The sequence below is a fragment of the Mauremys reevesii genome, linkage group 11 (genome assembly GCF_016161935.1).
Source record: "Mauremys reevesii isolate NIE-2019 linkage group 11, ASM1616193v1, whole genome shotgun sequence".
Lineage (NCBI taxonomy): Eukaryota > Metazoa > Chordata > Testudines > Geoemydidae > Mauremys > Mauremys reevesii.
The window spans coordinates 2,320,203-2,346,238 of NC_052633.1; the positions used below are offsets into that span (position 1 = coordinate 2,320,203).

General features: G+C 46.5%; 1 protein-coding gene across 4 annotated transcripts; it reads right to left on the bottom strand.

The window, feature by feature from the left end:
• Positions 1 to 298: 298 nt before the first annotated feature.
• On the bottom strand, positions 299 to 25,297 carry SPP2 (secreted phosphoprotein 2). Of its 4 annotated transcripts, XR_005586254.1 has the most exons (8): positions 25,123 to 25,288; positions 24,909 to 25,033; positions 21,869 to 21,991; positions 19,360 to 19,470; positions 13,380 to 13,434; positions 12,274 to 12,416; positions 4,378 to 4,443; positions 299 to 1,285 (listed from the first exon to the last, which is right to left on the bottom strand). XR_005586254.1 is itself a non-coding variant. In XM_039495096.1 (7 exons), the coding sequence occupies exons 1-6, from the start codon at positions 25,172 to 25,174 to the stop codon at positions 2,047 to 2,049; spliced, it is 555 nt and encodes a 184-aa protein (XP_039351030.1). In that variant the 5' UTR covers positions 25,175 to 25,297; the 3' UTR covers positions 299 to 1,285; positions 2,032 to 2,046. The 4 variants fall into 4 exon arrangements, 3 of the variants coding, with proteins under 3 accessions (XP_039351030.1, XP_039351029.1, XP_039351031.1); XM_039495096.1 differs by lacking the exons at positions 4,378 to 4,443; positions 12,274 to 12,416 and adding an exon at positions 2,032 to 2,135 and having other exon boundaries at positions 25,123 to 25,297; XM_039495095.1 differs by lacking the exon at positions 4,378 to 4,443 and having other exon boundaries at positions 25,123 to 25,282.
• Positions 25,298 to 26,036: the final 739 nt, after the last annotated feature.

Sequence of the window (26,036 nt, forward strand, 5' to 3'; positions counted from 1 at the left end):
ATATTAGGAATGGCAATATACAAAAACCTGTAGGAGAACACTTCAACCTCCCATGCCACACAATAGCAGATCTTAAGGTGGCCATCCTGCAGCAAAAAAACTTTAGGACCAGACTTCAAAGAGAAACTGCTGAGCTCCAGTTCATCTGCAAATTCAATCCTCCCTGATTGAACTACCTCGTTATCTCTCGCCTGCTTCTTGCTTGCATATATATACCTGCCCCTGGAGATTTCCACTACATGCATCCGACGAAGTGGGTATTCACCCACGAAAGCTCATGCTCCAAAATGTCTGTTAGTCTATAAGGTGCCACAGGATTCTTTGCTGTTTTTAAGGACTATAGTGTTTACTCCACCTCTTAGGAGGTAGTAGCAGACAGTGTCACTGCTGCTCTGTGGAAGATTACTCAGCCTGGTACCACCCCTAAGGAATTTACTATCACACTAAGCTACTGACGCAGGGCTCTAAGGGAAGGATCCTGGCTGCTAGCAAGTAGCCAGAAGCACGGTTCTCTCTTCCCCTTTTCAGTATGCCCTTCCTTTCCCCCCTTCCACCACACACTACACTGAGTTATTTGCATATGCAAAGAATTACACAAATTAATTAATTGTGATGGGAGATTACAATAAAGCAAGAGGAAGCTGGTACAATTACTCTGATTTACTGTCCCCTTGTGTAAATTTAGAGAGTAGGACTTGTCAGTAAATTGTACCCCAATGTTTGAGAGGCGGCACGTACCTTTTATCTGAAAAGCTGATCTTTTCCCACGAAGACGGCTAAATAAATCCACACAGCCGTTGCCCCCTTTGCACATACCTTCTCGAGAGACACTAGACCCCCTTCCCGTTTTGGGTGTGGAAAGAAAGGCATAGAGGGCAGAAATTGTTTGTTGTGTTTTAAATTGAACAAGAGTTAGTAACAAGCGCAACAGAGAGCGATGAGTGTCGCCGGCCAGTGAGCCACCCAGCACATGTAGATGCTATAATGATCCTTTAATAGCACCATTCTGAGACGATGCACCACACATTGGGGACAGTTATGCTAGGCGCATGAGACCGCTCTCCAAATGAGCCCTAATATACAGCAATGCGATCGAATGCCCATTTCCACACATTTGTGTGCACACTTCAATGGACATTCGCCATGAAATGGAAAGTATTGGTGGGTGTGGAGGAGTCAATATGTTACAGAATAGCTTTTGCTGATGTAATACAGTTAATTGCTGTCACGTTCCTCCTTCATGTGCTGGTTCTTTGGCTTCTGGTCCTGTTGGATCTTCAATTTACTTTAAAAAAAGAAAAGAAAAGAAATCATAGTTAAAGCATTCAGTGTTAACAAAACCTAATAACACACAGCTTAAGGAAGGAGACCGTGTATAAACCTGTATTCATACCAGCTACATATTATTTCCTTTAGCATCAACATCAGCTCACACCCTGCAGCACCTTCTCACATTCCTGGTGTTCAGTAAAGAGGGTCTATAATATTCCATGGCAATTGCTCACAAAGGTATGCTGAAATGCCAGTCCTACAAGGTCCCTCTCCCCAAGAAAAGATATCACCTCCCCCACCTTGTCTCTCTCATATGCCTACAAAGGAGTCCCTCAAACTTTTGCAAATAGCAAGACCATGTTTGGCTACCCAGGCAAAACTGAAGAGATCACAATACAAAATGTATAAAGTTACCTAAAACAGCTTTAGAGAACTAAAATTAGCAGTGCAATGGACAGTCTAAAAGGAGGAGCCATTTCTGGTCATAACATGGTGCCAGGTTTTATGGGAAATGCAGGTAAATCAAAGGCCACCGTGGGTTACATGGTGTTTCTGGAGGAACACATGAGCATGTCTCCAGCATGCTCCACCACATTTTCATGATGTAATCATAACCAGAAATCTCATTTCTAAGCATTTCCCTGCACATGGCCATTTTATAAATAAGTGAAAACAACCAAGGCACACACTTCCCCCACCAGCTAACGGCCACTGGCTGGCTTGTGTGAACAAGTTTGTGACCTCAACTCAGTTCCTCACCAACAGGTGTCCAGGTCAGAGAACTAGCAGCATGGACGGCAGGATCATGGACAAAGAGCTAGTCTCTGGGCTAGCCGTGGCCCTCTCGGTGTGCAACTCCCCACCTATGGGAGGAAGCAGACATCACCACTCCCTGGGCTACGTATCAGTTGTGGGGGTAAACATGGATTTAATCTTTGGTGCTTATGAAAGATGCCAGCTTGCCCGTGCGGGAGAACGCTATGGGGCTTCCACCAGTCTGCCTTTGCCGGAGAATAAATCAACGACTTTGGATCAGGCCCCCCAAACTGCAGAGTCAAAAGGAACCTTGCCATTGGCTTGAATAGGCTTTGAACCTAGTTGTGAGTCTCCAGGGAGCAGTAGCAATTCCTAGACAGCAACAAGAGCAAAGACCTATAGACAGCGGGTCCGAGAGGGACGGGCACACTCTGGAAAGTCATATGGACAGTTTCCTCAACTTCTGAATGGCAGAGAAAGTGACAAGTCTTCAGAACAGCTGGCGTGGACTATTGTAGCCACTCTTCCATTTGCCAGGTCACCTGGGCTTTGTTTTCCTGCAGAAAGCAGCCTGTGGCATTCTGGTTTATAAGGAGGCTGGGGGTATCGGATACAGAGCGCAGAGATAGCAAGAGCAGATTCTGCAGGGGAAGGGACAACCACTGCAGGGAAACAGGATCTTGGTCGCTGCCTGCCACCTCACCCAAGTTGCATAATGGTGAAATAAAGGGCCCTGGCTCTGGCTCTGTGCCAAGATGAACACTCACTCCGAGCTCATCAATTATGCAGCAGCTCCCTGCTTGCAGGGATTTTTTCTTTCCACCAAACAGAGACAAACCTCCTGCCAAGGATGAGGGGAGGTAGGGGGAAGTGAATGATAACCCAGGGCTATGCACTGAGTTATGGAGAATGCAATGCTGTGCCTAAAGAGGTGGTGTCTTAATGAGTACACCAGGGATGTCGTCTTTTCCTTCCACACCCTGGAAACATGACACATCCTGCATTGGGACTATCCTTTGCCTAGAAGGACCAGGGCAGCTCTCAGATCCTCTCTCTGTATTTTTCATCCAGGATTCCTATTAGGAACATGCATAAGACTAAGTCCACGATTGGCTAGGCTGGCTCTTTCATTGCTGGAAAATCCCACTATTCTATGCTGTCACCCTCTTATCCACTCTGTTCGATCCCTTCTCAATTACCTCCTGTATTCAGAGTCTACTATAATGTGAGTCAGATGCCCAGCTCCATTGCAGTCAATTGCAGCTGAAGATCTGGCCTTGTCTATGTTTCAAACCCCCCATTACTTTGCTTTGGACCCGATCTGCTTTGAGGAGAGACTGCCCTGGTGTGATGAAGCCAGAGAAAACACATTAGTAACAGTGATGACCTACAGGTTACTTGAAGTAGAATCAGGGGCTTGTTGCTTTGTTTGTTTTACCTTAAACTTCAGGGACACACACCCAACCCTGGACATGAGAGGGGTTCAGAAAACAAGCCCAGCTGCAGATTTCATAGCTGACTCCAGCAAAGAGAGATTTCCAGAGACACAAAGGGGAAGCAGGCACTCCACAGCCCTTTGTGGCTTTGACAATCTCCTCCTAAAACTCCTGATCCACACACCTCTGACCTTTGGAACATCCAAAGCCTAGCCCTCGGTGGGGGGTCTCTGGCCCACATTTACCATTGGCAGCCTAACATTTTCAGCGGATCCTAAGAGAGAAAGCAGGTAAGATTTTAAGAGTCATATGTTCCTCTCAATTTACTTTATTTTCCTTTAAAAGGATGTTTTCCTCCTTGCTTGTTTTTAGGTGTGGTTGGTTTTATTGGGGGGTATGTACGCTTAATACCTTAGGGAACACAAAATATTGGTGATATTACTGTTTTACCCAAATGACTTCTTGGGGGACTAAAGAACTGGTTTGGGAGACCTTGCACTCTTTAGATTAAAAGGAGAAGGGATGTGAATTCATTCAAAGAAAATCCCTCACCTCCCTTCCAAGTTTGAGCAGAAGCTGGTTTAGAGAGCTATTAAAAATGCACACAGATTTTTTGGCAGTCTGACACACCCCATCCCCCTCCCAATCATGCCCTTCTGAGGTCATTTCACTAGTTTGCCAGCAAAACCAAAGAAACCCCAGTATTTCTAACGCAAGATCTGAGCAAAAGAAGTTTTTAAATAAAAATGATACATAAAATGAACACATGCCCCCTGCCATAGGTCTATAGATGAACGAGTTCCATTCATCCTTGGTGCCACTCCACTGAGCTCATTGGAATGAATTCACAATCCAACCACAGCCAGTTGGATTTACTTTAATCTTTGTTTTAGAACATTAAGGGAAATCAGACCTTTTATTTACTCTTGATTTAGCTTTAGTTTTGTCATCTTGAGCCTTGTAATGGGAAAAAAGCCAGCTAGAAGAAAATAAATTGCATGCTAGAACAACGCTGCAGCCTGACCATGGAAGTCGGAAGAAATTAGAAAGGTCAAAGATTACGTAACAAGGAAAAGCACTAATTAAAACAGTGTGTCAGCTTGCCATGACTTGTGATGAGCATAAAAGAGGACAGACTTAGGGAAAGCATTATTTTTTTAAATAGCATGATGAAATAAAACAAGCCCTGATCTAGCAGAGTACTGGGTTTTCTCTTTTTAATTCTGACCTCTTGTTTGAAGGAAAAAGTAAGTCTCCCCTTCCGTGTAATTTTAAACAAGAATCTGGCTCAGGATCCAACAGCTGCTTGGGGTTTGTCAGTGACTCACTGACATTAATCTTTGTCTAAAACTATCATTTTTCCAAACCGGAAAAGTTAGGTCAGTCTCCTCACATATGGCCTGGTATCCTAGCTCTTTCTGCCCAGGCTGTCAGCAACGGTGCCAGTCATGCTGTGGTTACATGGTTCATAGGAACTGCACACAGGCCATCTTTTATCCTGCAGAAAGATTCTTCTGCTTAAAGAACAGCAGCGGACTTTGAAAGTGTTTAAAATGCTAACCAGCTATCTCCATGGTGTGCACATTCATCTCATTTAAAGTCCCTTTCCTTTAGATTAACTTCTCTGTCGCATGATATGGTGGGTGAAATAGCAGCAGCAATTAGAACGACTCCCACGCAGCCTCTCAGAAGTAGGTTAGCAAAGGCAGTTTGTGCAATGCAAGACTTACTGAAGCCAACGAATTGCTTGCGCCTTCACTGTTATTTGCATTAATTAGACTCTAAATACTGTTACCCTTGCAGCCAGACTGCAGGTGGAGGTGTAATGAACAGCTGCTGCAGTTACACTGCTTCTTTGTTCTCTTCGATAATGTAATACAGAGGTAATGGTTTGTATGACAGTGGGGCCTTAAGGGTCCATTGTGCTAGGCAGGATTCAAAGAGGCTGCTCCAGAGACCTTAGACTCTAAAGAGACATGACAGACACAGGAAGTGGATGTGCCCAAGGTCACCGAGCAGGTCAGTGATGGAGCTGCGAACAGAGGAGAAGCCAACAGAGGGAGTTTGCCTGGGAACAGTCCGAGAGGAGCTACGGCGAGTGCTGCATTAAGGGGGCTGTGTTGTGAGCTGGTGGGGTCAATAGCCGAGTGTCTGTCTGCTGTGACCATTTGTTTGACTGGAGCTAGTTGCAGGGGCTTTTTGACTGGGTGGGTGGTTGTTTGAAAAGTGTGAACTGGGAGTGCTTTGTTCCAGGTGGGCCTTGAGTGGTTGACTGGAGGGAAGGCTTTGAACCGGGGCAACTGCTTTGAACAAGCAGCCTTATAAAAAAGCAGCCAGTTGCGAACCGAGTGAGCAGCCAACAGAGGAGAAGCCAACAGAGGGAGTTCAGCTGGGTGGAGTTCCCATAGAGTTTTTGCCTTTTAGGCTTCTGTGAGCAGTAAATGCAACATGTGAAGAGGCTCTTAGAAGGAAGACAATATGGATAGTGAGCGATCAGCTGTTGTGACCTGCACAGGATGTGTCATGTTTGTCTTTCTCCCGAAGGATAGAAGCAACTTTGTCTGTGAGTGCAAGCTGGTCTCCGTATTGGTTAAAGGACTAGAGACCCAAGTATCAATCCTGTGTTCTATCCAGAAAATCTTCATTTTCTCTGATGTAAGTCAGCGTTTGGTACTGCAGGTACAGCATGCTGAAGAATCAGAGAGGGCAGTGCAGAACGGGGAAGAAAATTGGCAGCATGTGACCTCCAGAAGAAGAAAGAGGAGAACCCATGTACCCCCAATTCAGATAGATGTAAGAAACTGATTTCAGGCTCTCTGCAGAGGTACTATGGTGGAGAATGGTTTGGAAGAGTCGTCTGAAGGAAGGGATCAGAAGAAGACCCCATTGGCCAGAAGGCATGGGATGCATTGTCCTAGGGATGGGGGTTCCATGACCACCACTCCCAAGAAGAGGAGATGGATGAAGGTGCTCGGGGACTCCCTCCTAAGGGGCACGGAGTCATCCATCTTCCGTCCAGACCAGGAAACTCGAGAAGTGTGCTGCTTGCCTGGAGCTAGAGTTCACAATGTGATGGAGTATATGCCAAGACTGATCAAGCTCTCAGACCGCTACCCCTTCCTACTTCTCCACATGGGCACCAATGATACTGCCAAGAATGACCTTGAATGCGTCACTGCACACTACATGGCTCTGGGAAGAAGGATAAAGAAGTTTGAGGCACAAGTCGTGTTCTCATCTATCCTCCCTGTTGAAGAAAAAGGCCCAGGTAGGGGCCATTGAATTGTGGAGGTAAATGCGTGATTTCAGAGAGAGGGCTTTGGATTCTTGGACTATGGGATGTTGTTCCAGGAAGAAGAATTGCTAGGAAGAGAGGGAAGAGCATCTTCGCAGGCAGGCTTGATAACCTAGTGAGGAGGGCGTTAAACTAGGTTCACTGGGGGCAGGGGCGGATCCAGGCACCAGCACGCCAAGCGTGTGCCTGGGGCGGCAAGCCACAGGGGGCGCTCTGCCGGTTGCTGTGAGGGCAGCAGGCAGGTTGCCTTCGGCGGCATGCCTGCGGAGGGTCCACTGGTCCCGCAGCTTCGGTGGACCTCCTGCAGGCTGCCACCGAATCTACGGGACCGGGGACTTCCCGCAGGCAAGCCACCGAAGGCAGCCTGCCTGCCTGCCATGCTTGGGGAGGCAAAATACCTAGAGCCACCCCTGACTGGGGGACGGTGACCTAAGCCCTGAGGTAAGTGGGGAAGTGGGATACTGGGAGGAAACACCAGGAGGAGGGTGCAACAGAGAAGGCCACCTGATTCATACTGAGAAAGTAGGGCAATTGGCTAATTATCTCAAGTGCCTGTACACAAACGCAAGAAGCCTGAGAAACAAGCAGGAAGAATTGGAAGTCCTGGCACAGTCAAGGAACTATGATGTGATTGAAATAACAGAGACTAGGTGGAGTAACTCACATGACTGGAGCACTGTCATGGATGGGTATAAACTGCTCAGGAAGGACAGGCAGGGGAGGAAAGGTGGAGGAGTTGCACTGTATGTAATAGAGCAGTATGAGTGCTCAGAGCTCCAGTATGAAACTGGAGAAAAGCCTATTGAGAGTCTTTGAGTTAAGTTTAGAGGCAAGAGCAACAAGGGTGATGTCATGGTGGGTGTCTGTTATAGACCACAAGAACAGGAGGATGAGGTAGACGAGGCTTTCTTTGAACAACTAACAGAAGTTTCCAGATCACAGGCCCTGGTTCTGATGGAGCACTTCAATCAATACTGCAGTGCACAGACAATCCTGAAAGTTTTTGGAGCGTGTTGGGGACAACTTCATGGTGCAAGTGCTGGAGGAACCAGTGATGGTCGAGTTCAGGATCTGGACAAAAGTAAGAAAGGAGAGCAGCAGAATATGGACCCTGGACATCAGAAAAGCAGACTTTCACTCCCTCAGGGAACTGATGGGCAGGATCCCCTGGGAAGCTAATATGAGGAGGAAAGGAGTCCAGGAGACCTGGCTGTATTTTAAAGAATCCTTATTGAGGGTGCAGGAACAAACCATCCTGATGTGCAGAAAGAATAGCAAATATGGCCGGCGACCAGCTTGGCTTAACAGAGCAATCTTTGGTGAGCTTAAACACAAAAGGAAGCTTACAAGAAGTTGAAACTTGGACAGATGACTAGGGAGGAGTATAAATATATTGCTCAAGCATGCGGGGGTGTAATCAGGAAGGTCAAAGCACAATTGGAGTTGCAGCTACCAAGGGATGTGAAGGGTAACAAGAAGGGTTTCTACAGGTATGTTAGCAACAAGAAGGTGGTCAGGGAAAGTGTGGGACCCTTACTGAATGAGGAAGGCAACCTAGTGACAGATGATGTGGAAAAAGCTGAAGTACTCAATGCTTTTTTTTGCCTCGGTCTTCACAGACAAGGTCAGCTCCCAGACTGTTGCACTGGGCAGCACAGTATTGGGAGGACGTGAGCAGCCATCAATGGCGAAAGAACAGATTAAGGACTATTTAGAAAAGCTGGACATATACAAGTCCATGGGGCTGAATGCAATGCATCCAAGGACGCTAAGGGAGTTGACCGATGTGTTTGCAGAGCCATTGGCCATTATCTTTGAAAACTTGTGGCAATCAGGGGAGGTCTTAGACTATTGGAAAAAGGCAAATATAGGGCCAGTCTTTAAAAAATGGAAGAAGGAGAACCCAGGGAACTACAGACCGGTCAACCTCAAGGAATCCATTTTGAAGCACTTGGAGGAGAGGAAGGTGATCAGGCACAGTCACATGGATTCACCAGGGGCAATTCATGCCTGACTAACCTGATTGCCTTCTATGATGAAATAACTGGCTCTGTGGATGAGGGGAAAGTGGTGGACATGATATTCCTTGACTTTAGCAAAGCTTTTGATACCTCTCCCACAGTATTTTTGCCAGCAAGTTAAAGAAGTATGGATTGGATGAATGGACTATATGGTGGATAGAAAGCTGGCAAGATTGTCAGGTTCAATCAATATCTCAATGTCTAGTTGGCAGCCAGTATCAAGCGGAGTGCCCCAGGAGGAGTGGTAGATACGTTGGAGGGTAGGGATAGGATAAAGAGGGACCTAGACAAATTAGAGGACTGGGCCAAAAGAAATCTGATGAGGTTCCACAAGGACAAGTGTAGAGTCCTGCACTTAGGATGGAAGAATCCCATTCACTGTTACAGACTAGGGACCGAATGGCTAGGAAGCAGTTCTGCAGAAAAGGACTAGGGGTTACAGTGGACAAAAAGCTGGATATGAGTCAACAGTGTGCCTTTGTTGCCAAGAAGGCTAACAGCATTTTGGACTGTATAAGTAGGGGCATTGCCAGCAGATCGAGGGATGTGATCATTCCCCTCTATTTGACATTGGTGAGGCCTCATCTGGAGTACTGTGTCCAGTTTTGGGCCCCACACTACAAGAAGGATGTGGAAAAATTGGAAAGAGTCCAGCGGAGGGCAACAAAAATGATTAGAGGGCTGGAGCACATGACTTTTGAGGAGAGGCTGAGGGAACTGGGATTGTTTAGTCTGCGGAAGAGAAGAAGATGGTCTCAAGTTGCAGTGAGGGAGGTTTAGGTTGGATATTAGGAAAAACATTTTCACTAAGAGAGTGGTGAAGCACTGGAATGGGTTACCTAGGGAGGTGGTGGAATCTCCTTCCTTAGAGGTTTTTAAGGTCAGGCTTGACAAAGCCCTGGCTGGGATGATTTAGTTGGGGATTGGTCCTGCTTTGAGCAGTGGGTTGGACTAGATACCTCCTGAGGTCCCTTCCAACCCTGATATTCTATGGTTCTAGGGGTCGGTTTTCAGGCTGGTTTTGTTCAACATCTTCTTTAATGATCTGGATGATGGGATGGATTGCACCCTCAGCAAGTTCGTGGATGACACTAAGATGCGGGGAGAGGTAGATATGCTGGAGGGTAGGGATAGGGGTCCAGAGTGATGTAGATATATTGGAGGATTGGGCCAAAAGAAATCTTATGAGCTTCAACAAGGATAAGTGCAGAATCCTGCACTTAGGACGGAAGAATCCCATGCACTGCTACAGGCTGGGGACCAACTGGCTAAGCAGCAGTTCTGCAGAAAAGAACCCGGGGATTACAGTGGACGAGAAGCTGGATATGAGTCAGCAGTGTGCCCTTGTTGCCAAGAAGGCTAACGGCATATTGGGCTGCATTAGTAGGAGCATTTCCGGCAAATCGAGGGAAGTGATTATTCCCCTCTATTCGGCACTGGTGAGACCACTTCTGGAGTATTGTGTCCAGTTTTGGGACCCTCACTACAAAAAGGATGTGGACAAATTGGAGAGAGACCAGCAGAGGGCAACGAAAATAATTTGGGAGCTGAGGCACATGACTTATGAGGAGAGGCTGAGGGAACTGAGGTTATTTAGTCTGCAGAAGAGAAGAGTGAGGGGGGATTTGATAGCAGCCTTCAACTAACTGAAGGGGGGTTCCAAAGAGGATGGAGCTAGGCTGTTCTCACTGATGGTAGATGACAGAACAAGGAGCAATGGTCTCAAATTGCAGTGGGGGAGGTCTAGGTTGGATATTAGGAAAAACTATTTCAGTAGAAGCAGCAAAGAGTCCTGTGGTACCTTATAGACTAACTGACGTATTGGAGCATGAGCTTTCGTGGGTGAGTACGCACTTCATCCTATTTCACTAGGAGGGTGATGAAGCACTGATTGGGTTACCTAGGGAGGTGGTGGAATCTCCATCCTTAGAGGTTAAGGCCCGGCTTGACAAAGCCCTAGCTGGGATGCTTTAGTTCAGTGGTTCTCAAACTTTTGTACTGGTGACCCCTTTCACATAGCAAGCCTCTGAGTGCGACTCCCCTGATATATTAAAAACACTTTTTAAATATATTTAACGCCATTAGAAATGCTGGATGCAAAGCGGGGTATGGGGTGGAGGCTGACAGCTTGTGACCCCCCCATGTAAGAACCTCGTGACCCCCTGAGGGGTTCTGACCCCCAGTTTGAGAACCCAGTTTGAGAACCCCTGATTTAGTTGGAATTGGTCCTGCTTTGAGCACAGGTTGGACTAGATGACCTTGTGAGGTCTCTTCCAACCCTGATCTTCTATGATTCTGATTCCCAGTCCAGTGCTCCAGCCACTAGACTGCCCTGCTGCTCTAGATTAAGCTTTACATTAGCCTTTATTCCTAGAACAGTCTGAATGGCTGCCAAGTTGTACCTGTGTGTGTATTTGAATCAAACATGGCTACACAGCAGGAACACAGTCACGACTCACCAAGAGAGAGAGAACATTTAAGATGTGCCCTCACATGAGACACCTCAACAAGGGCATGATCCAGAGCCAAAGTCAATTGAAAAGGCCCTAACTATACATGATGTGCTATATTGCTGACAGAAATTTCCCCTGTATCAACCAAGACAGGTTGAGAAAAGTGGTAGAGATGGAAGAGTGCAGGCCTGTGAACACCAGAGTTCATTCTAGCCTACTGAGTCAAGGATTTAATTTGTGGGGGTGGTTTTGGGTATGTGGAAGGGGATTAAACCCATAAACATGACACAGTCTCCCCAAAAGCTATCTGATGGCAGTAACCTCCAGTCACTACCTGTCCATGGAGCTATTCAGCACTGAATGCCTGCCAGGCCCACAGAAAATGTGGGGGGACGAGAGAGGGGGTGATTAAAGAGACTGCCAAACCATTACATTTGGATGAGAGAGCAGACTGGATGGGCGACAGAGAAACTCCATCTTTTCATATAGTTTCTTTGCTTGCTGTGACACTTCAGTTTAGTGTTCATTAGTTATTAGTTCATTTCTACACTGGACTAGACAGCACATCATGTGAAGGTGTTCCCTTAATTTGGCCGTTGAGTTGTAGAACTGCAAGTATTTCTTTTTACCTGAGTAACACAGCGGTAGTGCTGTTTCCATTCTTACTTGTCTCGTTGGCATTCCCACCAGTAAAGTCTGTACGAGCAGCAGCGAGTCTCAGCGCCTGGGTCCACAGACTGGGGCTCGCACTGTACTGCTAAAAATAGCTGCAGATGTTCAAGCTCAGGCAGGAGCTCAGATCCCAGAGCGGGCTTCAGAGCCAGAGCCCAATTATCTACACAGCTATTGTCAGCTCGAGTCTGTAGACCCGGGCTCTGAGACTCATTGCCACGGCTACTGCTTGTTGTGTAGACATACCCTAAATTCCCAGGACAGGCTGGCTTCCAGCACACTAGTAGCCAAGTCACAGTTTATGGATTCCTATATTCGCAGGAGGTCATTTATTCTAAGCAATCAGCCTCTGAAGTCCCAGGACATACCTTGATAGAAGGCGCATTCAAGCAAGTGTATTTATCTGAGTGGGGTTATGCCAATGTGTAGGAGTTGGCTTTACTGGATCGGCGCTGAGCTTTATAGCTCTGGCGTCTTCTCCCTGAAGAGAAGGCCTCAGGAGCAAGTTGAGCTTTTGGAAAAGGACATGAAATGTTAGTGGGTCCCTTCAGCATTCTCACGTACAGTTTGAGCAGGACATCCCCCCCAAAGCATCGGAGTAAGGGTTAGGACAGTCAGGGTCCAACCCCATACGGAAAAAGCACATACCGACTTTTGATGAGGTGAACATCATGATGTACAGATTTGAGGTAAATATGGAGAGATCTATACTCCATGCTATTAAATATTGGCCTAGCAGGTATAAAGTGTTTTGGGCAAAGAATAAATTCACCTAAAAATGCTATTAGTGAATTCAGTTCAAATTTGACAAATAGTTTCAGCCCAAAACCAATTTTGAAAAGGTTAAATCGACATTCCACTCCAGAATTGTCGAGTTGAATCAACATTCAAAGTGTTCTATTCTACCCGAAGGAAGTTTTCAGTTGTTTTTATATTGTCAAGAAAACCCTGAAAAAAATTCAGCTTTTGAAAGTAAGTTTTTTTACTCCCAGTTCAGCCACTGAACCAAAAAAAATATCAATTCCTTGCTCAGTTCCAGGGTAAAGGGACACTTGCCCAGGGAAGCTTGGAAAGAGATTGTGCTGGTGGGCAAGTCTCACCATTGCCTGAGATTGCTCCCCTCTCCACACTCTCAGAATTAGATGCCCTCCCATCCCTGTGAAAGCTAGCGACAGTCTGGTCCTGCACTTGGTTGCATCGCTATCATTCCAAATTGGCCACTCCCTCAAGTTATGCTTCCCTATCTCACTCCCACCTTGGATCAGTAAGTCAGGGTTTTTTTTACCCCGTTCCAATCAGAGCATTCACCCTAGCCTCATTGCCTCAAGAGTATATCAAGAATTCAAAGCACCTACGCCTAGGTTAGGGTGGTTATATGGTAGTTAAGGGGGTAAGAGAAATCTTGTCTGTTAGGCTGCCAACGATAAGCATCAAACCTCTGAGTGACGAAGAGTCAATCACCCAGATTACTTACCTTCATTGCGACTGTCACCCCTTCTGTTTGGGGCCATCATTTCCATGAACATCCTCTAAAAGGAAAGACATCTTTAAAAGGCATATATCCCGAGCTGTCAAAGGAAGCAATAGTCAAAGGCAGCCTTTTGGATTTGCTATGATTTTATCTCGTTTAAAATAACTCCATTTGGGAAAAACATCACTGAACCAGCCTAAGGAAATATGAGTACTGAAAAAGGGACAGTCAGTCCAAGGGGAAACTGGCTTGGTAGCCCTGGCTGGCATGCAGGGAAATCACCTTTAAAATGGGACCCTGGAAATAGAGGCTCCCCGCAACCCCCCGGCCAAATCAAGAGGAGCTTTTCAAAGGTAACCCGTTGTTAATTAGAGCCTCTGAAACCAATGAGATTAGGGACCTTGGCTTGGAGCCTTTGGGGTTTTCTAAAAGGCTTAACAGTTTATACCAGTCACTCTCTTCCTGCCTGCCAGTAGCATCACATGGCCATAAGCCTGATCTTGCCCCCCTGAAGTCACTGGGAATTTTGTTGGAAGACAACTGATCCCCAGGCCATTTATGGTAACAAACATATGGCCAGAGAAATTCTCCATTCCAAGCCAACTTCTCTGATGCTATGCAACACTTCCAACCAACCCCACCCGCAAGCAAGCAGGAATTCTCCCCTCTCCTGTTGCTACAGAGACAAGTGCTCTGTGGTTCTAACTGACTTCACTGGGGCCCAGGCTGGCCCTTCAGTCAATCCATGGCAAGACTGCCTCACCCTGGTTCGTCTAAGATAGTGTGACCGGGAAGGACAGGGTGGATGTGCCCCCTCATCCCACTCCCAACATCTATTCACAACATGCCGGGCTGGGAACTCCTGATTTAAACCATAACCTCCAAAGGCAGATTTGCAAGGCACCTTTTGCAGAAAGAAACTTATTTCCCCTTTTCTTCGGTATGACCTTTTTCTCTGGTATCACTTCCCTTTGGCTTTTTATGCTCCATGAATACTATAGCAACTGTTTCCCCTGACAGGAATAATGGCGGCAAATGACAATTTTAAATGACTGTTAAAGGGTATTCACTGAAAGGACTCTACTCCAAAAAGTGAGTATTTACACTGAAACCCCACTGTAGGAGTCATGTTAGTCAGGGAACAGAACCAATGTTCCAAATTTACCCACATAGCTTGAATTTTAAACACTCAAATTGCACTGCTTCCATGCTACAGATTGTGAATTCCTAGAACGTATTCACCAAACAGTTTGGAATAGGGACTGAACACAAGAACGTCACAAGCTATTCTGACAAATTAAAGATGCTGAAGTTTGAATCTTATTTGCTCCAAGTTATTCATTGCACTCTAACATTTAACCAATGGCACTGTAGAGGGGTTTGGCCCTCTCTGGGGCGGCGGGGAACCTGACCGCCTCGCTACGTCCATTGGGTTATTTCAGGGGAACTAGCCTGGCCACGGGGTTTCATGCCACGGCAACGGTAGAGACCAACAAACAGCTCGATTCCGCAGACCCCGGCCCTAGTTCAGGGCAGCGCAGTCGAGAGTCTCTGGCTCTGGCCCTTATGCAGGGGCTGAGCAAACAAATGAGTTCAGGAGGCCCAGGCCCTGGCTCCGAAGGACCTGGGAGATGGGGAGACTGACACCAGCACGTTGGGTGGCAGGGGGGACGCAGGCCCACCTACTCCACTGCGTCCCAGCCCGGGGCCCTAGCAGCGGCAGACGACCCGCTGCTGCGTCAGTGGGGATCCTGACCGCAACACACTGACATTGGCTGTGGGTGTGCTGAAGCCAGACTAGGGTTGGCTGCCCCCGGGCTACTTCCTACTGCCCCCTCTAGAGGTACTTGCATCTGGACAGTGTCCTCCAAGGAATCGAGCACCGTGGGCTCCTCAGGGTACCCGGCGAGCGGTAGGCTTGGCAGCTCCTCGGGGTAGCTTGCCACAGGCAGGCTTAACTGCTTCTCCGGGGCCTGGTTGGCATCAGGCCTCGGCTGGTCTGGCCAGTCCTCAGGTCAGTCGCAAGCTGCAGGAGTCTCCTCGCTGGGAGCTAGGCCACAAGCGTCTGGCTTCTCCGGCAGCTGGGCCTCTAGTGAGCTCTGGGGTAGGGCTTTTGTACTTCCTGTCCTGCGCACTGACCTCTGGGGGGCGGGTGCAAGCTCCACTGGTTCCACCCACTTTGGCGTCCGGAGGGGCTCGTCCAGACCATCTTGTTATCCCCAACCAGACCATCTTGTTATCCCCATACTCTGGCGCTATAAGCTTTTGCCTGAAATGCAAACTTCATTTCTGAATATAATTATTGGGCACAACTTTAAACACCATGACAATTAACAAGAAACAGAGTGGTGCAAAATGTTCGTACACCAAATGTAACAAAATCAGAAAAGCAAGGTGCAGAATGAGTTATACCCAGAAAGGGACATAAAACACAATAAGGGCTTGTCTATACTTAAAGTGCTACAGCAGTATAGCTAGAAATTCTCCCATCAGCCTAGCTCTGTCTACACTGGGGATTAGATCGGTTTAACTGCATCACTAAGGGGTGTGGATTTTTCACATCCCTGAGCCACGTAGTTATACCAGCCTAATTTCCTCACGTAGACCAGTCCTAAGAAAAGGTTCTGTAAATACACAGGAACAAGAGAAAGACAAAGGAGAACGTAGGTCTGCTACTAAGTGGGCAAGGATAGCTAATAATAGAGGACATCAAGAGGCCTTAGGTGTTTCATGCCTATGTTGCTTCAGTCTTCACTAAAAAGACTTAATTGTGACCAGAAGCTTAATATTAACGAGATGGAAGGAACACAAGCCAGGATAAGGAAAGAACAGGTTAAAGAATATTTAGGTAAGTTAGATGTTTTCTAGTCGGCAGTGCCTGACACAATCCACTGTAAGGTACTTCTGGAACTAGCTGATGCAATCAGAATCATTAGCGATTATCTTTGTGAATTCACTAAGGATGGGTGAGATCCCAGAAAACCGGAGAAGAGCAAACATAGTACCTATTGTTAAAAGGGGGAATAAAGATGATCCAATCAGCCTAACTGTAACTGCAAGGTTACTTGAACAAATATTAATTTTCAGAGGTGTAGCCGTGTTAGTCTGGATCTGTAAAAGCAGCACAAAGTCCTGTGGCACCTTATAGATTAACAGACGTATTGGAGCATGAGCTTTCGTGGGTGAATACTCACTTCGTCGGATGCATGTAATGCAGGGGTCAGCATCCTTTCAGAAGTGGTGTGCCGAGGCTTCCTTTATTCACTCTAATTTAAGGTTTCAAGTGCCAGTAATACATTAACATTTTTAGAAGGTCTCTTTCTATAAGTCTATAATACAGAACTAAACTATTGTTGTATGTAAAGTAAATAAGGTTTTTAAAATGTTTAAGAAGCTTCATTTAAAATTAAATTAAAATGCAGAGCCCCCCGGACCGGTGGCCAGGGCCCAGGCAGTGTGAGTGCCACTGAAAATCAGCTCACGTGCCGCCTTCGGCACCCGTGCCATAGGTTGCCTACCCCTGATGTAATGGAAATTTCCAGAGGCAGGTATATATATATGCAGGCAAGAATCAGGCTGGAGATAACGAGGTTAGTTCAATCAGGGAGGATGAGGCCCTCTTCTAGCAGTTGAAGTGTGAACACCAAGGGAGGAGAAACTGCTTTTGTGGTTGGCTAGTCATTCACAGTCTTTAATTTAACGACCAACTTGTGAGCACCTAGAGGCTGATAGAGTAATAAGGAATAGCCAGCATGAATTTGTCAAGAACAAATCATGCCAACCAAATTTCCTTTGGCCTAGTGGATGGCCGGGAAGCAGTAGACATGATATATATTGATTTTAATAAGGCTTTTGACAAAGTCCCACATGACAGTCTCATAAACAAGCAGGGATAGTGTGGCCTAGATGAAATGACTGCCAGATGGGTGGCACAACTGGTTGAAGAACAGTACTTAAGAGTAGTTATCTATGGTTCACTGTCAAACTGGGAGGATGCCTCTAGTGGAGTCTCGCAAGGGTCCATCCTAGGTCTAGTCCTGTTCAATATTTTTGTTAAAGACTAGGATAATGGAGTGCAGAGCATCTTATAAAATTTGTGGGGGACACCAGCCTGTAAGGAGTTGCGAGCACACTGGAGTACAGGATTAGAATTCAAAACGGCCTAGACAAATTGGAGAATTGATCTGAAATCAACAGGATGAAATTCAATAAAGACTAGTGCAAAGTACTACAGTTCAGGGTGGGGGAATCAAATGTACAACTACAAAATGGGGAATGACTGGGTAGGTGGTAGTACTACTGAAAATGATCTGGGGGTTATAGTGGGTCACAAAAGGCATACGAGTCAGTATGATGCAGTCTCAGAAAAAGCTAATATTCTAGAGTGTATTAACAGGAGTGCTGTAAGACACTGGAGGTAACCACAGCTCTGCTCAGCGCAGGTGAGGCCTCGGCTGGAGTGTTGTGTCCAGTTTTGGGCACCACGCTTTAGAAAAGATGTGGACAAACTGGAGAGAGTCCAGAGAAGTACAACAGAAGTGATAAGAGGTTTGGAAAACCTGACCTATGAGTAGGCTTGGCCAAGTTCGAAATTAAAAAAACCTATGGATAATCTCAATGTTTATTTTTAAGCATTTTTTTGTATTTTTATTTATTTAAATGTTCACAGTTGCAGGAAATTATGGGGGACTCAGACAATGCCTGGCTAAAGACAGCAGACAGATATAAAAAGTTAAAGCTTTGTCATAGTTTAATCTCACATGTCAAAATACACAACTAAGAAATTCTGAAGCAGCATTTTTTTTACTTTGCCTACCTGTACATTTTGATTATTATTGATGGAAATATCTTTTTGTCAGTTTGTGTGTAGCCAATGAAATTGACATTTACCAACCAAAATCTAATCCTTCCAAGCCTACCTATGAGGATAGGTTAAAAAAAACCTGATCATGTTTAGTACTGAGCAAGAGAGACTGGGGCGGAGGGGTGGGGAGAGGACCTGATGATAGCCTTCAAATGTGTTAAAGGCTGTTATAAAGAAGATGGGACCAATTGCTCTCTGTCTTCACTGAAGGTAGGACAAGATATAATGAGTTTAATCTGCAGCAAGGAAGATTTCGATTAGATTTTAGGAAAATTTTAGGGATGGACTAGATAGGGCCCTTCCCCCCAGACATTTCTATAATTCTATGACACCAACCAGAACTCAGCTGCTTTCTTGCTTTGTTACAATCTGGAAATGCAGGAACATGTTTGTCCAACAGTGGGAAAATTGGCACCCAGGTGAACCTGGTTTTGCATCAAAGTCTTTGAAAATGTGCACATTTGCATGGTTTTGAAACAGCCAGGTGGAGCTCAGCTATTTTGATCCAACTTTTTACTCAAGTCTAGGAATCGAGCGAGGCAGATCAAAACCAAAGAAGGATGTGGAACAGTTTCCAGAGTGAAAGTGCTTTAGTTATAACATGAAATGCTTGGATTACTGATGACTTGATCAGCAAAACAGAAGTGTAGGTGAATAAATTGTATTTGTTTCTGACTATTAGAGCTGCATATCTGCATCTCTATGTTCATGCCTACAAATACTATGCAGGACAATGTAGAATTAGTGTCAACGTCTGCAACTTAAGTTTTCCCAAGGCATCCATCAGGGAAAATCAAAGGTCCCAGCTGATCTGGGATGATGCATGAGACAAAATAGCCAAGTTCCAGATCTGGAGAGGGGAACAGAGCCCTGTTGGGAGAGGCAGTTTTTGTTCTTTGCTGGCGGTGTGCTGAAGGACTGTTTTCCCCACTAAAGCGATCACCACATTTGCCTCTATCATTCACTGCTTCAGTGGAACGATCTATGAAGGCAGGATGTCTTCAGATATGCATGTACAACTCCTAGTCAGGTTAGTGGAAGCCGAGCCCATGTGCACCAGAGGCAGAATTTTCCTTAAGACGAAGCTGCATGGCAAAAGCAAATTTTCCGTTTGCTTACCTCCTCGCTGCTTGAGGATTCGGAGCTGGACCCATCCTGGCTGCAGTAAACTGCCAAGTTCTGTATCTGCTCTTCAGAGACCCGCACTGTACTTCTGCAGAAGGCCGTTTGCTGTAACAGATCAAAATAGAGTTCACCCATACAGCTATGGAGACTATGGCATAAGCCTCCTGGAACTGTCTGGAGAACGAGTTTCAATCAAAAGTCATACAGCCTTTTGATAGCCAGCTACCAAGGGCAGGGACCTGAGAGAGCCCATTGTTCACAACCATGGATTAGCCTTTGGTTCTGGTCTTCCAGCAAAACTTATTTGTGGCAGTTCAGTGTAGTCACCAGTCTCTGGAGTCTTTCCATTTTTGAACTGGGCATGTCTGGCTTTCGTGCTCCTGAAAGACATCACCCCCACGCCCTGGAGACCGTTGCCCTCTGCCCAACCACAAACAGGCGCAGCATGGACAGCGCTAAGGTGAGGTGCCTCACACTTTGCTTCCCCAGAAGGAACTCCTCCAGGGCAGGGAGACCATCAGTCCCTTCTGATCCACCCAATAATTTAGTCTTCTGAAGGCTATAGTGTTTTGGTCTAATTCTGGTTGTTGGGCTGGGTGGTGTTTAGTGACCAGTCATACAGGTGGTCAGACTTAATGATCTGGTGGGCCCTTGTGGCTTTACATTCTATGACCATCTACATTTCAGAGGCACTTTTCATCCCTTTGGTTCTCTGAGATTGCAGGTGGGGAGCCATACGGTGCTGAGCCGGTGGTAGTCCCATTTTTTTTTAAATTACTTCTTTAATCACCAGACTGGAGGCTTTAATGATTAAGCCGTAGTTTCACACAGACTGAAGCACACCACCTATTTTAGGTGATGGGGTACTGCAGGATTGCCCTTAGCTCCCTCTGGTGATATTTTGATATTGTACTTTCATACTTTTGCACGTTTATTAGGATTGCCTGTAAGCAACACAAAGCAGAGAAGAGAGTTTGAAATTCCTATTCCCTCACTTGGGGGAACTTTCCTGTACTTCACCTGACCGAGCTGAGTAAGGACACAATCGCAGACATAGTAATATGTGCAACACACACATGCATCAAATTCATCCACTGGATAGGGACTCCCCTAAATGATAAAATCCACTGACTAGTTGCCAATGGACTTGAGTGTGGCCCAGTGATGGATTTCAGTTGGCCTGTTAACAAGTGTTGCCTGATCGAGGACTCAGGAAGTCCTACGGGCTGCTCTGCTCTATGCCAGGGAACAGGCCAGCATATAGCACAGCTCAGGAGCAGGAGACTGTGTGTAGAGTGGCTTTCAGCCACATTTCCTTCCACTCCCATCCTGGGGCTAGCCGGTTGAGTGACCATCAGATAAGCATTGGTTTTTACTGAATCCTAAATATCCTCAAACAACAGCTTGGTTTTCATATTATGCTCATCCAGGTAGCAGACCAGCTACTTGGAGGACTACCCTGGGAAGCAGGGCAGACTTGGACATCATGGTGGACAGTCAGCTGAACTTGAGCTTCCAGAGTGATAGCATGGCCAAAAGGGTTGATGTGATCCTTGGGATGTATGAACAGGGGAATCTTGAGTAGGAGTAGAGAGGTTATATTCTCTCTATATTTGGCACTAGTATGACTGCTACTGGAATCCTGTGTCCAGTTCTGTCATCTCTAATTTCTCAATATCCTTCGGGAATTGTTGAGGATTCAGAAAAGAGCCACGAGAATGATTAAAGGGACTGGAAAACTCAAGGAGCTCAATCAGAAGGTTAAGGGATGACAGTCAGCATCAAAGTACTTACACAGGTAATGGACATTTGATAACAGAGGGCTCCTCAATCTAGTTGACAAAAGATACAACAACATCCAATGCCTGGAAGTTGAAACTACATCAATTCAGACAAGAAAAAAGAAGTGTCTCTTAACAGTGAGGAGAATTAACCATTGGAACAATTTACTAAGGGTTGTGCTGGATTCTCCATCACACGCAATTTTTAAATCAAGCTTGGCTGCTTTTCTAAAAGATCTGCTCTAGTTCAAACAGGAATTAATTCAGGGAAGTTTTCTGGCCTGGGTTCCACCCACAAGGAGTCATTCTCAGTGATCACAATGGTCCCTTCTGGCCTTGGAATTTATGAATATGCTCATCGTGGAGAGGAAGGTGCAGGAGCAATTTTTCAGTCGGGTATTTTTTGCTGTGAAAAAAACATCTTAACTACACCTGTGTTGTTAAGTGAGGCAATGTAAAATAATGAAGATGGGCCTGGTCTGGCCCTTTTTAACGTGGCATGGAATGCCCCTCTTTCTCCCACCCTGTGCATGTTGAGCAGGGAGGAGTCTACAGCAGGTTATGTATTGGGGCCAGTCCTCAAATGTCATTTACTTAATGCTTCAAGCCAAGTATTTGCTTAGCAAAGGCCTTGAATAATCAGCACAAAAGCGGACAGATTCCCAGGCCACATTCAATCACACAGAGGGTGTTTTCCATGCTAGGAGACCCGGCATGCTTACCACATAGCGTCCCACTCTGAAGTCACACAAGGACGGATCCTTCTCTGAATCTTTAGTGCAGGTGGTTTCTCGAACAATGAAGTCCAGCACTATACTGTAGTCATTGTTATCCAACAGGTCAACCTGTATAAGAAGGAAAGGCCAATAGCATGTGTGATCGCTGCTTGAGGTTTTTTTCTCTGTGTAAAGTACACGGTACTATTGCCTCTTTGCCAAACTGTGGCAGAAATCAGGGCCTTGAGAGTCAGTAGCCCATCAGGAGCAGAATATCAGGGACTGGGTCATGGTATTTTCTTGTGGACATTTTGTAAATAAACCAGTTACACCACGTCTTATTTCCTTGGTAAAAGCTTCACACTAGCAACTCCTCCTGCAGAAGCCTCAGGTAAGGCATGATGGCCCCAAGCAGCACCTGCCATGAGTGGCTCTCTATGGTCTCTTGCCAGTGTAAATTGCTTAATTAAACAGTTCCCTTTCTGCCCCAGTCCTGGAATTTTACACCCGGTGCACCCCTGTACTTCACTGATCTTCCTCTGGGAGTATATGGGCTTTGAGAGAGTCTGGGCATCAGCTCTCCTGTGTGGCTGCTTTGCCATCCAAAAGGAACCTTGGAGCGCTAAGGCTGGGGTGGCCACCTTGTGGCTCCGGAGCCACATGTGGCTCCTTGTACAGGCACCGACTCTGGGGCTGGAGCTACAGGCGCCAACTTTCCAATATGCAGGGGGGGGGGGTGCTCACTGCTCAACCCCTGGCTCTGCCCCAGGCCCTGCCCCCACTCCACCCCTTCCCACCACCTCCCCTGAGCCTGCCGTGCCCTCGCTTCTCCTCCTCCCCTCCAGAGCCTCCTGCACGCCACAAAACAGCTGATCTGGTGGTGTGGGGAAGGAGGGGGAGGCACTGATTGGCAGGGCTGCCAGTGGGTAGGAGGCACTGGGAGGGGGAAGCTGATGGGGGGATGCTGATGTATTACTGTGGCTCTTTGGCAATGTACATTGGTAAATTCTGGCTCCTTCTCAGGCTCAGGTTGGGCACCTCTTCTCTAAGGGCTAACACTGGAAACTCACATTGTCTCCCTAATGAGACAGTCAGTCTGGTTATGCATATCTCACACAAACACACACACACACACACACACACACAGAGTCATCAGCACCTTTCAGCCCAAAGCAAAGCTACTGTTGAATTGCCGCTCTGCCTTGTCTGTTGTAAACAGTTCCAACAATGAGCTGTCAAGGGCAGGGGCCCCCCAGGCGCAGGTGCGCGCCTCCCTTCGGGTCCTCTCCCGCTCTCTCCTCTCTCTCCGGCCTCGGTCCAGCTCCCCGTCGACGGTCCGGGAGCCCGACCCGAGCGCAGCGGACCTGCGCGAGCGGGAGAGCGGGGAGCAGCGGCGGAAGCCGGGCACGGAAGCGCGAGGGCGGCGCGCGGTGCGGCGGCGAGCTGCGCGCGGCTGCGAGCGTCCGCAGTCATGCAGTGCCAGCGGGCGAGCCAGCAGCCCGCGCGCCCCCTCTGCAGTCATGCCAGGTCGTCGTCGTCCGCGGCTCCGGTGGACCTCCCGCAGGCATGACTGCGGCAGGTCCACCGGCCCAGCCTGCCGCCCCCTAGATTTGGCCGCCCTAGGCAACAGCTTGGTTTGCTGGTGCCTAGAGCCGCCCCTGGTCAAGGGTGGAGAATCAGACAAGTGCCGGTTAACCTGTATCTACTGTTAACTAACCTTATTTATGAGGAATCTGTTATAACCAAAAAAACCCCAAGGATGATTGCGTTAGGAAAAAAGCTCCCTATTGAGCTAAAAGGAACTCTTTCCTGGGTTTCCTCTTTCAGTCATTACCCCTGCAATTGCAACTTACCATTCGCCCCATGGTTTATTCATGCCCAGCTAGGTTATAAGTCTGTCATCTCATATGTCACAGAAGCTGTGTAACAATCACTTTCCAAAGTGAGACCCTTAAAAAGAGTGTCTGTACAGTGCCTAGCACCTTGGGGCCAAATCTGGTTGTTGCCTTTTGGCACTACTCACAATATAAGCGTTCGATAATAATACGATTATCAGAACAGGTGCTGAGTAGTACCGTCCAGCAGGAAACATGACAAACTTTAAAGACTGGTAGGTACATTTGCAGTTATATGTATTAAGGTCTTCTCTCCTCTTCCTCCCATTCCTATTGGCTTTTCAGACCCAGTGAATCTCCCTTTCACTTTCAGCACCTTATTTTCCAACCTTGCTACCTGCAATATTTCCCAACTAGATTTATTCCAGCAGGACCATGGGACCACTCATCACGCAGGACTAGGTACATTCCAAGTTCAAAGTTTAGAAACAGTGGGGCTTTGGGTTTGTCCAGGAATGCAAACCTCTTAATTTTATATTGAAATGCAGTAGTTACAGCATATGTCACTGGGGCTTGAGGGGGGCGGGTGACAGACACATTTGGGTTTTTGTTTTTCAGAAAGTCTATTGTGGAATAACAATTGAGCATAAGAAACTTGAGCCTGTTGAAGCAATTTTCTGAGGAAGCTGTAGGCACTGAAGGCAGCTAGTGCCAGCTACATATGACCAGTAGAATTGCTGCCATGACACTACATACAGACTGAATATGTTTAGACTGCATGAATGGTGAACATAAGTGATAAGGACAAGTGCATCTACTAAATATTATAAACGCTGGCCAAGAAACGTTCAACTGAGCCACATGACAATGCACCCAAAACTGGAGAGCACTTGTCTAGAGCTGATTGAAAATGCCAATTATTTTTCCATGGAAGATTTTGAAAACATTGTTTTTCCTTGAAGTGAAAGAAAAATAATTATTTTTATGGCGAATGAAAAGCTGAAACCCAACAACATTTTGGTTTTCCAAAAACCATGATTTTAGTTTTTGAAAACCAAGAATGTTGACTGAATGCCCAAGAAAAAAAATCACTTTTTTTTTGGAAGAAAATTAGCGCATTCCAAACCAAAAGAAAATTGGTTGATGTTTCCTGGTTTTTCCCCACCACAAACATGTTTCAGTGACATTCTTTTGACCAGCTTCACACTCACCCCTCTAACGTAGCTCCTGACGACGCCAAACAGGGCAGGCCATTGTGATCTAGAATTCACTCTTCCAATGGAGGCACGCAGAGCTTCTTCCGCGATGGATGGTTCATAGTCATACACCGGCAACCCTGACACCAACATATCACAGGCTCATTAAAACAAGCATTGGTCGTTCATCCAGTAAGAATGGATGCTCTTCCTATTTAGAGGAACTTACCAGAACAAGACCAAACACTCATCACAAGGGCAAAAACGAATAAGGTCTTCATGGTTTCTCTTCTGGAAAAACTACCTTTCCACCTCAGCTTTCCAGCATATATTTCTCTGCCTTTATATAATGCAACCTTGATACTCCGTCTGACCTTCCGGTGTCAGAACTTAGCTACAAACATTGCACTTTAAACAGAAAGGATTGATCTAATGGCAAATATTTGTTAGGCTTTCTACTGCCTGTGGGATTTCTTCATCAAAGGGGTACTGCAATACTTCTCCACAAGTCTGCGACCAAATCAGAGACGTCAGGGAGCATGAGAAATACAGCTCCTAACAAGCTCCATGTCCAGTTGTATCAGTTTGCTTCTACCCTTTGCTCTTCAGTTTAAAGCCACTGGATCAGACCTAATCCAGCCCCTTTGCACTACTCCAGAGACAAAGGGTCCACATTCTGGTCCCATTTGGGCAGCAGAGAATTCCCCTGGAATGGGAATTTTTTTGTCCATGTAAAGCTGGTCTGGCCAATTCTTAAGCCACCCCTGAGCCTCGCCCAGGTGTAAGGGATGTGCTGCTGGTGGCAGGGGCATGGCCAGGGCACTGCTGCACTCTGGCTATTGTCAGCTGGCAGACAGTCCTGCCAAGAACCACTGCCAGATGGTGCAGACTAGAGAAGCCCCTAGGCTGCTCTAACTTTTACCAAGTTTGGAACCAAGCTAAGCAAAGAAATTATGGCCAGAACCAGCTCCTGGATACCCCTATGATGCTGCAGGAAGCAGATCTGAGTTGCAGCAGAGTAATTATGGATATTTAGTCAACTTTTAAAGTTTGTGATCTTTGCTCAAGACTAACAAATTTATTTTAGCATGAGCTTTCGTGAGCTGCAGCTCACAGATGATTTAAAGCCTTCGTGCTTCTATT